Source organism: Schistocerca piceifrons, chromosome X, assembly GCF_021461385.2.
Source record: "Schistocerca piceifrons isolate TAMUIC-IGC-003096 chromosome X, iqSchPice1.1, whole genome shotgun sequence".
Classification (NCBI taxonomy): Eukaryota; Metazoa; Arthropoda; class Insecta; order Orthoptera; family Acrididae; genus Schistocerca; species Schistocerca piceifrons.
The window spans coordinates 348,639,509-348,651,096 of record NC_060149.1 but is presented as its reverse complement, the minus strand read 5'-3'; the positions used below and the strand labels follow the sequence as shown (position 1 = coordinate 348,651,096).

General features: G+C 39.6%; 1 protein-coding gene across 1 annotated transcript; it reads left to right on the top strand.

The window, feature by feature from the left end:
* Positions 1 to 10,407: 10,407 nt before the first annotated feature.
* On the top strand, positions 10,408 to 11,357 carry LOC124722346. Its single transcript, XM_047247519.1, has 3 exons — positions 10,408 to 10,545; positions 10,700 to 11,076; positions 11,177 to 11,357. Exons 1-3 carry the CDS (start codon positions 10,408 to 10,410, stop codon positions 11,355 to 11,357), a joined length of 696 nt encoding a protein of 231 aa, XP_047103475.1.
* The last annotated feature ends 231 nt before the right edge of the window (positions 11,358 to 11,588 follow it).

Sequence of the window (11,588 nt, the reverse complement as noted above, 5' to 3'; positions counted from 1 at the left end):
GATTTTTGCACGCATTCTGTTTAGCGACAAAGCGTCATTCACGAACAGCGGTAACGTAAACCGGCATAATATGCACTATTGGGCAACAGAAAATCCACGATGGCTGCGACAGGTGGAACATCAATGACCTTGGTGGGTTAATGTATGGTACGACATTATGGGAGGAAGGATAATTGCTCCCCATTTTATCGATGGAAATCTAAATGCTGATTTCCTACGTGATGTTCTACCAATGTTACTACAAGATGTTTCGCTGCATGACAGAATGGTGATGTACTTCCAACATGATGGATGTCAGGCACATAACTCGCATGCGGTTGAAGCGGTATTGAATAGCATATTTCATGACAGCTGGATTGGTCGTCGAAGCACCATACCATCGCTCGCACGTTCACCGGATATGACGTCCCCGGATTTCTCTCTGTGGGGAAAGTTGAAGGATATTTGCCATTGTGATCCACTGACAATGCCTGACAACATGCATCAGCACATTGTCAATGCACGTGCGAACATTACAGAAGGTGAACTACTCACTGTTGAGAGGAATGTTGTTACATGTATTACCAAATGCATTGAGGTTGAAGGACATCATTTTGAGCATTTATTGCACTAATGTGGTATTTATAGGTAATCCCACTGTAACAGCATGTGTTCTCAGAAATGATAAGTTCACAAAGGTACATGTATCACATCGGAACAACCGAAATAAAATGTTCAAACGTACCTACGTTCTGTATTTTAATTTAAAAAACCTACCTGTTACCAACTGTTCGTCTAAAATTGTGAGGCATATGTTTGTGACTATTACAGCACCATCTATCACAAAGCGAAAAAAGTGGTCCAACTAAAATATCCATATTTTTTTATGTACTACACAAATATGTAATAAAAAACAGGGGTTCCTATTTAAAAAAAACGCAGTTGATATCCATTTGACCTATGGCAGTGCCATCTAGCAGGCCAACCATAGCGCCGTCTGGTTTCCTCCTTCAAGCTAGACAAGTTTCGATGTTTGTAGTTTTTTCGTTTGACGCTTATTTCGTGAGATATTTGGCCCGGTCATGATCAATGGACCACCCTGTGTGTGTGTGTGTGTGTGTGTGTGTGTGTGTGTGTGTGTAATTTTTAACTTCGTGAATCATTTCTTGACCTGTTCAATATCTGTACAAGATGTCAGAGGACCAAAGCTAAATACATAGATAAATAAATAAACATAATCAAAGAGTAGTTTAAGCTATGTCCACCACAGACTGAGTCTCTCCATAGCGACCCATATTGAAGAGTACAAATCACGTAGACTCACAACAATTGAATGCATGAAGGTACTTAACAGAGGCATGTATTTGTTCTCCCATTGCTCCATAAGCACATGGAGTAGCAAAAGGGTCCAAACACCTCCCCCTCCTCTGTCTGTCTCCTGTCTCCCAGTCTCCTGTCTCCCTCTCTCCTGTCTCCCTCTCTCCTTTCTCCCTGTCTCTTGTCTTTGTCTCCCTGTCTCTTGTCTTTGTCTCCCAGTCTCTTGTCTTTGTCTCCCTGTCTCTTTTCTTTGTCTCCCTGTCTCTTGTCTTTGTCTCCCTGTCTCTTGTCTTTGTCTCCCTGTCTCTTGTCTGTCTCCCTGTCTCTTGTCTTTGTCTCCCAGTCTCTTGTCATTATCTCCCTGTCTCTTGTCATTATCTCCCTGTCTCTTGTCTTTGTCTCCCTGTCTCTTGTCTTTGTCTCTCTGTCTCCTGTCTTTGTCTCTCTGTGTCCTGTCTCCTGTCTCTCTCTCTCTCTCTCTCTCTCTCTACATGTCAAGAACTCCAACTAATACTTGACATAATAGAACATCAGTTCAGATATGTCGACCATAGGTAGTATCTCCTTAACGATCCATATTGCAGAGTTCAAGTCACATGTGTTCACCCCATTTGAACACTTAAAGGTACTTGTCAGTGGTATATATCGATTCTCCCACTGCTCTATATGCAAGTAGAATAGCAAAAGGGGCCAGTTAGCAGTAATTTAAGATATTCCCCACAATGTGTTGTATGTAGGCTTGTAGACTATACACAGCTATCTTTCTAAGGTTTGAGGCATAGCAGAAGCAGCATCAAAGTTTTTAACACCACACGCAACACATTTGTAAAGGTTCTTGTGTAAGAAAAAGTGCTATAATAGTCCATACAGATGTGTGGACGACTTTGGCTCAGCCTACCATATATTTTTTTTCAAATATATGGGACACCTACAAAAATACTCCAGTGTCACTCTCTGACACAAAGATGACATAGGCATCCACTAAAACAACTTATTGATCCTATTTAACTGGAACTGAAATGGATCAACAATTGCTTTTTGTGACTGGAATATGATAATAATGACTTTTACCATCGATATTCATGTAAGGAAATTGCATTTCAGAGATAACAAAGAGCCATTGTTATTTATGTAAAACAAGTAATAAGTAGTTAAAAGAAAGAACACTATCACGTTTAAAACCATTTAACATTTTTATAAATCTTTTCTGTATAGTGCAAATCTCATGCAGTCATTCATGTTTGCTTATTTACATATTTTGCACTGCAGTGAATATTTTCACAAATGTTTCTGAGAGTCAACTCTCTGGTATACATTTCTGTGCATGGGAAACTGAAATTACATTGTAGCATTAAAGAATTCACGATCATAGATTCCAAAACATTGGCCTTTTTACATGACCAGCACTTAATCATTTTTGAAAAAATACGTTATATGAGTGCATTTGAGCCCAGAAGGCAAATGATAAATTCTTTAACCTTACGGAGGATTGTTATTGGAATGTTTTTCTCCTTAAATAGATCGAAAATTCCCACCCACCTATCCTGTACTGCTACAGTGTTAGCATTCCATTCACATAATCTTTCTACTGTAATTGTTTTAGCCATACAAAATTCATCAAACAAGAGTGAACAATCAAGGATTGTATTACCCATGTCTTGTACTGTGGAAATACTGGCCTCTTCATCTGACCATTTTAGTTCTGATTTCAAAGTAGACCAACATAAGTCAGTGTTATACGGAAATTTCTGACTCCATGAAACTAGATAGTCATATGCTACACAGTAGAAGATATTTGCAGATGAATAAAATCTATCTTGAGCTGCTCGGTCACACACATACAATTTCAGTAAGATGGATTTAACTTGGACAAAAAATTATTATCTCCCCTTCTAACAGCCATGTACCGCAAGTCTCTAGAGGAAAAGAAGGTTCCAAATTATTGGAAAAGAGCACAGGTAGTTCCAGTTTTCAAGAAGGGTCATCGAGTAGATGCGCAAAACTATAGGCCTATATCTCTGACATTTATCTGTTGTAGAATTTTAGAACATGTTTTTAGCTCACGTATCATGTCATTTCTGGAAACCCAGAATCTACTCTGTAGGAATCAACATGGATTCCAGAAACAGCAATCGTGTGAGACCCAACTCGCTTTATTTGTTCATGAGACCCAGAAAATATTAGATACAGGCTCCCAGGTAGATGCCATTTTCCTTGACTTCCGGAAGGCGTTCGATACAGTTCCGCACTGTCGCCTGACAAAGTAAGGACCTACAGAATATCAGACCATCTGTGTGGTTGGTTTGAAGAGTTTTTAGCAAACAGATCGCAGATCTTGTTCTCATTGGAGAGACGTCTACAGCTGTTAAAGTAACCTCTGGCGTGCCACAGGAGAGTGTTATGGGACCATTGCTTTTCACAATATATATAAATGACCTAGTAGATAGTGTCGGAAGTTCCATGCGGCTTTTCGCGGATGATGCTGTAGTATACAGAGAAACTGCAGCATTAGAACATTGCAGCGAACTGCAGGAAGATCTGCACCGGATAGGCACTTGGTGCAGGGACTGGCAACTGACCCTTAACATAGACAAATGTAACATATTGCGAATACATAGAAAGAAGGATCCTTTATTGTATGATTATATGATAGCAGAACAAACACTGGTAGCAGTTACTTCTGTAAAATATCTGGGAGTATGCGTACGGAACGATTTGAAGTGGAATGAATATATAAAATTAATTGTTGGTAAGGCAAGTGCCAGGTTGAGATTTATTGGGAGTGTCCTTAGAAAATGTAGTCCATCAACAAACAAGGTAGCTTACAAAACACTCGTTTAACCTATACTTGAGTATTGCTCATCAGTGTGGGATCCGTACCAGGTCAGGTTGACAGAGCAGATAGAGAAGGTCCAAAGAAGAGCGGCGCGTTTCATCACAGGCATATTTGGTAAGCGTGATAGCGTTACGCAGATGTTTAACAAACAAAAGAGGCGCTCTGCATCGCGGTGTAGCTTCCTCTCCAGGTTTCGAGAGGGTGTGTTTCTGGATAAGGTATCGAATATATTGCTTCCCCCTACTTATACTTCCCGAGGAGATCACGAATGTAAAATTAGAGCGATTCGAACGCGCACGGAGGCTTTCCGGCAGTCGTTCTTCCCCCGAACCATACGCGACTGGAACAGGAAAGGGAGGTAATGACAGTGGCACGTAAAGTGCCCTCCGCACACACACCGTTGGGCTTGCGGAATATAAATGTAGATGTAGATTTTTTACCTTTGTTTTTAGTAGCTTATAACAATGCAATGCTTACGCAACACAAATATTCTGCCTTTAAGTTTCTAGAATGCTTGTTCAAAAGATATTTGGCTGACTGTGCACAAAGCATAACCATAATTCTGATTCCTTATTACTGAAAAATGAATGCAAAGTAGCAGAACACCCTGGTTCTGACAGGAAAAATGATTTTAAAGCAGGATACAGTTTCACAATCCTTACAAGTGCAGGCAATAATGCTAACCACCTTGCTCTGCTGTGACTCAGTACTTGCTAATATTCAATATTCACAACTTCACAGAATTCTGTATTCGTTCCACCAGAACACTGTATATGTGGAAATGCTTATAAATTTTACACACATTGTTTTCCACACCAGTGGGCTACTGCTGTTACTGTGGTGTTGTGAATTATATATGCCATGCAACCAATCCCTATAGGAGGCTTTTTAAGACTGACTTTTGATTTGCTGGAAACATTTTGTTTAGCCCCTCTCTTAACTCCACCAAACATACTATTCATTTTATCAGCTGAGAGACACACAAATTTTGACTTCCAGTTATTGGCCTGTAGAACATGATGTACATGCTGATAAGACGGCTGATGTTTCATTTTCAACAGAACAGAAATCTGATAACTTCACATGTACCCCACTTACAGGTTTGAAATATCTGACAATGAGAGGAAGTAATTTAGTTGATTTATGATTGCTGGTATCAATAGAAATGCTTATAAAATTCATTTCATTAAGGTCTTCAGTAAGAAGCTCTTTGCACGATGGATCCAATACATTGTGAACTATACATTCTGTTTTTGCCCTTGCATGACTAAACTTGGTATCATACAGTTTCTTAATCATTTTCAATGTGCAGTCCATGGAACTATAGCTGTGTCTGTGACGCACAGTGTGGTAGGTAGATGTTCCTTCTACGCAGCCAATTTTAATTCTTCATTGCGTGAGACAGAATGAATTTGTAAAAGTTACTAACAAAGAAAAAAAATTGCAGTAGTTAAGAACGAAAGTATAAGATTTCAATATTACAGTATTGTGTTAACATATGTAATGCTCTACTGGGTACAAAGGTGCTCATTTTTAATGATGTTGCAGCAGCTATTGAACCCAATTTATGTTTCTTACAAGGGAACCTCCCCACCGCACCCCCCTCAGATTTAGTTATAAGTTGGCACAGTGGATAGGCCTTGAAAAACTCAACACAGATCAATCGAGAAAACAGGAAGAAGTTGTGTGGAACTATGAAAAAAATAAGCAAAATATACAAACTGAGTAGTCCGTGCGCAACATAGGCAGCATCAAGGACAAATGTCAGCTCAGGAGCGACGTGGTCCCGTGGTTAGCGTGTGCAGCTGCGGAGAAAGAAGATCTTGCTTCAAGTCTTTCCTCGAGTGAAAAGTTTAATTTTTTATTTTCAGACAATTATCAAAGTTCAGGCACTCACACATAATCAACTTCGCTCTCCAAAATTCCAGGACATGTTCAGATTTGCTTGGACATATTCAGGATTTGACACTCTACACAAGGAAAAATTTGAAACGTTAAAAACCGTTAAAACATATGTTTTGACAGAGCACAGGGAAAACTGTGCGACTGTGAAACTGTTGCATTCATTTGTAGCAGTTTATGTGACACTCTTATGTTTTCATCACTTTTTTGGGAGTGATTATCACATCCACAAGAAAACCTAAATCGTGCAAGCTAAAACCCATTCGCCAAGTGTACAAGTTAGGTGGGTCGACAACATATTCCTGTCATGTGACGCACATGCCGGCACCTGTGTCGTATAGAATATATCAGACGTGTTTTCCTGTGGAGGAATCGGTTGACCTATGACCTTGCGATCAAATGTTTTCGGTTCCCATTGGAGAGGCATGTCCTTTCGTCTACTAATCGCACGGTTTTACGGTGCGGTCGCAAAACAGACACTAAACTTATTACAGTGAACAGAAACGTCAAAGAACGAACGGACAGATCATAACTTTGCGAAAATAAAGAATGTAAACTTTTCACTCTCACGCTAACCACGGAACCACGTCGCTCCTGAGCTGACATTTGTCCTTGATGGTGCCTATGTTGCGCACGGACTACGCAGTTTGTATATTTTGCTTATTTTTTCATAGTTCCACACAACTTCTTCCTGTTTTCTCGATTGATCTGTGTTCAGTTTTTCAAGGCCTATCCACTGTGCCAACTTATAACTAAATCTGAGGGGGGTGCGATGGGGAGGTTCCCTTGTTAGAGGTTTGTTTACGGTTAGGCCGAGGCTGCGCTTGGGAGCGTACTGCGGCCACGCCGGCCGGTGGGGGACACGCCGCACGCTTCGTCAACATCGCACAGAGTATTTCCCCGACGTCGCCCCATGCCTCCATTTGCGCTCCAGCGGCGCGAGAAATTTCAAAAGACTGAGTGGTGGATAGGACTTCATCTAGAGTCGGATTTGCCAACTGAAGGGCACGTTGCCTAGCTTCTTTGTCGGGCGCCGATGGCATAATGGCATCCCGTACCAAGGAATCGGCGTAGGATTCTTTGTGAACTTCAGTAACAAATTGACACTTTCTACTGAGGCCGTGAAGTTCAGCAGCCCAAGCGCGATGGGATTGATTTGGTTGTTTTTGCAACGATAAAAGGCAACACGAGAGGCTACCACATGCTTTTGCTTTTGAAAATAGACGGAGAGAAGTGAGCACATTTCAGCAAAGGACAAAGACGCAGGCTCTTTCCAAGGAGCCAATTGCGACAACAACCGATACATTTGAGGTGAAATCCATGAAAGGAACAGAGACTTACACGTTTGTTCGTCCGCGACATGAAATGCCAAGAAGTGCTGTCCAAGACGGTTTTCGTAATCAGACCAGTCTTCCGCCGTCTCGTCGTAAGGAGGAAAAGGAGGTATAGACAACGACAAGAGACGCCCCGCATTTGATGCCGCGACGAAATCACGAATCGCATTTGTGAGAAGCGTTTGCTGTTCTATGAGATCTTGCAGTAGTTGCTCTAAAGTAGTCATGGAAACATGTGGGTCAACGATGGGAAAGAAAATTCAATACCTCGTCGCCAATTGTTATAACTTCAAGTTGAAGAAATATATTTCAAGGAAGATGCAATACATGAAAGTCACAGAGCAAGTAAACAGAGTAAGACGGGTGTACACTTTCACAGTCAAATCACAACTGAGTCCGAGTCTAGCGGCTGCTGGCTGGCTGGCCGCTTAGGTGGGGCGGGTGCTGCATGGCTGGCAGCCAGCGCCGCATGTAGAGGACGCACTTTGAAAGATCGGCGAGTCACAACAATAGAGAGAGTCAAGACTGATCTGATGTACATTCATTACTTTCCCTAACCACAGAAAAATTTGGATTATGTAATTTAAACTGATGTTATGTACAGTACAATTAATATTGTGCATGCATGTTGCTAATAAGTTAAGACATTTTTCCTTCAATGTTGCAGAAAGGAAAATTTTGTTTTCTTATGATCTATTACTTGAAAAAATGGTAGGGCTGCAAATAAGCATGTGTTACCCCAATAGCAAGACTGAAAATAAAGGGAAGAAAAGTGAAATTATATGATGATGAAGACTAGTTTGTTACCCTTTATTGAATAATCAGACATGAAAGACCTACCTCATAATTCATGGTAAGGGTGACATATGTCCAGTGGTAGTTCTTTCTAATTAGTGACTGTGGTGCCCTGCGTTAATATTTTTCTGTTTACCTTCTATGATGTTCTTAATTTCAGAATTATAAAGCAAAAAGGTAAAGAACATCATGCAGTTTGCTTCGCATTGCGAGAAATCTTTTCCTTATCTCTGAAGATGCTATTATGAATCACATAGTCTCCACTACGTCCTACATATGAAACAGCAAATTCCAAAGAAAGTGATAAAAATTTATGAAATTGAGCCTTATTGAACCATGAAGTCAGATCCTCTCAGCAGGCTGCACTTGTCTGAAATGCTTGCTTTGCTGTTGCATGAGAAGTTCAGAAAAATATCATAGGAATGAGGAGGAAAAGACCATGTTTCACAGGGTGGACAAAAAGGCAAGTGGAGAGAGGGATTTAAGTTGATTTTAACATAATAATATTATATATTTTGGTTATCAGAAATCAAATTTTATATCACGTAGTCAATCAAGAGTACAGGTTGTTGGGATGACAACTTTAAGTGGTTATTCCTCCTAAAGTAATTGATTGAGAAACGCAATTTTTTATATTTATAGAAATTACTAGTGAACACAGGGAGCCCTGTGTGTAAGCATTTTTTCCCCAACAAAAAATATGTTGAACTCAAACTGAACAGCCTAGTTGTTTGAATAGAATTTTAAATTTAAATTGTTGTGCCAACAAGTTATTTATTATGTTCACTGTACTTCAGCTCACTCCTTGTATAAATTTTGACTTGTTACATCATTAATAACTCATGGTATGAAGTTCTATAATATTCTGATTAGTTTCGTTAATGTGTGAGTTCAAGAAATTTTAATTCAGAAAAAATGATTTCTAAGAACTGCCAGAAACCCAATCTACATAAAATTCCGAGGGCCTAATTAGTAAGTTAGAATGAAAAGTCTATGGGTATGATGAAATGGAAAATAATCTCAATAAATGATAGGAAAAGAAAAGGATCCCTCAGCTCCATGAGACCAATGCCGGAATCATTCCTTAGTTTCCACCAGGGGCTATCCTTCCCACTTTTCTATAATTTTTTAGTTTAAAAAAGGGGCAAGTGGAGATGATAAAAGCCAAATGAAGATAAATCTTACAGTAGCACTTACATCAACAGTTAGTTTTATGTACTCATTCTTTACAAGCTGGGTCAAGACACGTGCAACAGAAGAGACAATGAGAAGTAAAAGGATGCACTACAAAGATATTTCAGCCCAAAGGGAGAACAATCCAGGAGCATCGAGGATGGAAAGATGTATGCTGAGCCATAGACCAAAGAGACTAGCAAAACTACTGAATTTAATAAGACGTAGTTCTTCAGGACAGCACCACAAAGCTGGCAAGAACATCCTTGTGACCAGTGAAGACAGCAGCAATGTTGAGAGTGGACCATCCACAAGATGTTCTACAGGCCTCCACTCCACTGAAGACCTGGTTTATGAGAGAAGCTCTGAGAATGACACATCATGCAGAAATGAAATTAGATGACTCGACTTTTAAAATACCAGGGGAAAATCAGCTTTAGCAGGCATCACCACAGGTGGGATTGAAGGCAAGCCTAAACTTGAAGACACAGTGGACTCCGATTCCAGAAGATGGCTGGAAATTATTAATGATTGCATTTGAATGATCTTGGTCATACAAGCTCCTCCAGAGCATGTTAAAGAAGCTGAAGAACGTCCTAAAAACGTGGACATCTGTCGCTTCAGCCCTGTACATTACAGCTATTCTTTAACAAATCTATGAAAAGCAGACAGAAATTGCTTGGTGAACTCCAAGAGCTATCTTCCGCTTTTGTTGCAAACTTTTTTTGTCATCTACAGTAAAACTTGCAAGGACCAGTATAAGCAGCTGGTGGCATCTTACTTCTTATCTCAAAACTCATGGGCAGTCTACTGAGGATTTGAATTCACACAAAAAGGTGATTGTGTTTTCTAAAGGACTGAAAAATTCATGAACTGTTGACACCCATCATAAAAGGCTACTGAATATTGAAAGCAGACATTGGAAAAATGTTCTTCAGCATTTAATAATTATAATAAGTTTCCTGGACCAGCAATGTCTGCCCTTGAGAAGAAGTACTGATAAACTTTTTCAGCATGACAATGGAAAGTTCTTTAAAGTCATTGAATTATTTGAAAAAGTTTGGAGCTGTGATGATAGAGAACCTGTATAGAACAAAGAAAGGTAAGACAAGGGTCATTATTTTAGTAATGATGATGTCTGCAAAGTATTACAGTATCACTCTGGATTGCACACCAGGTATTTTAAATGTTGAGCTTATGACAACTGTGGTATGCTTAATCCAGGAGACATGACTTGGAGGGGTATACGACACCTGAGTTCTGGGGCATTTCCCGAGATTTCTTTCAATATCCAATTCTTCAAGCTCCACTCTGATGCAGGTTCATACTCAAGTCCTTGGAAGATAAAAAAAATTCATTTTAGAATATGAGAGGTCAATGGTATGACAGTGGGGTGACCATGAATGGAAAGTATTCTGGTCTCCAGAAAAGAATTTTATATTTGAACAAAAGAGCATTTTATGTACCATGTAGCAGTCAGTCATTCATCCTTGTGGTAAAGGATTCTGCTATGTCTTCCCAATATGCTGTTTCCATGTTTTTGACAGTGAATAGCTTCTACGAGTTCTTCTCCTCCTCCATTCAGTGTTGGACTACCTTGAAGAAGTATCTTTCTAACTTGACACTAAAACTGCTGAGCAATACTAGGTGGGAAAGCTATATTGATGCACACAACTCCCCTGAAGTTTCAGGCTGGAGGAGTTTATGTCACGTTTGTTCACATATCAGAAGAATTCAATGGTATGACTGCTCACAAAGCTATGGGACTTGTGAATCAAATAAAAAATTACACCTTTCTAACTTCTCCAGTAATCTGATATGATGTACTGCTTCACATCAGTGTAGTCAGTAAGACCCTCCTGCAGAGTACTGACATAAATATTTCTGAGGCTGTAGAAATACTTGAAAGTACGAAAGTATATTTTGAGAACAGCAAAACAGAAGAAAAGTTTGTGTCTTTCTTGACAGATTCCAAAGAACATACCACAGAATTAGAGCTAGAAGATCTAACGTTACTATAACTGAAACGTTTAGTTCTACACACGCAACTACATTTAGAGGTACAGTTTTTTTTACCATTTTAAGCAACAAGCCAAGTCACTTTACCTGTCAAGGAAAGAATGATACAATACAGTGAAATGTTACACAATTTAATCCTACTATTATCTTTTAAATGTAGTTACCACATCTTTGGATGAGAGATTCACTCAGTTGAAGTCTCATTGTGATCATTTTGATCATCTATACATCAG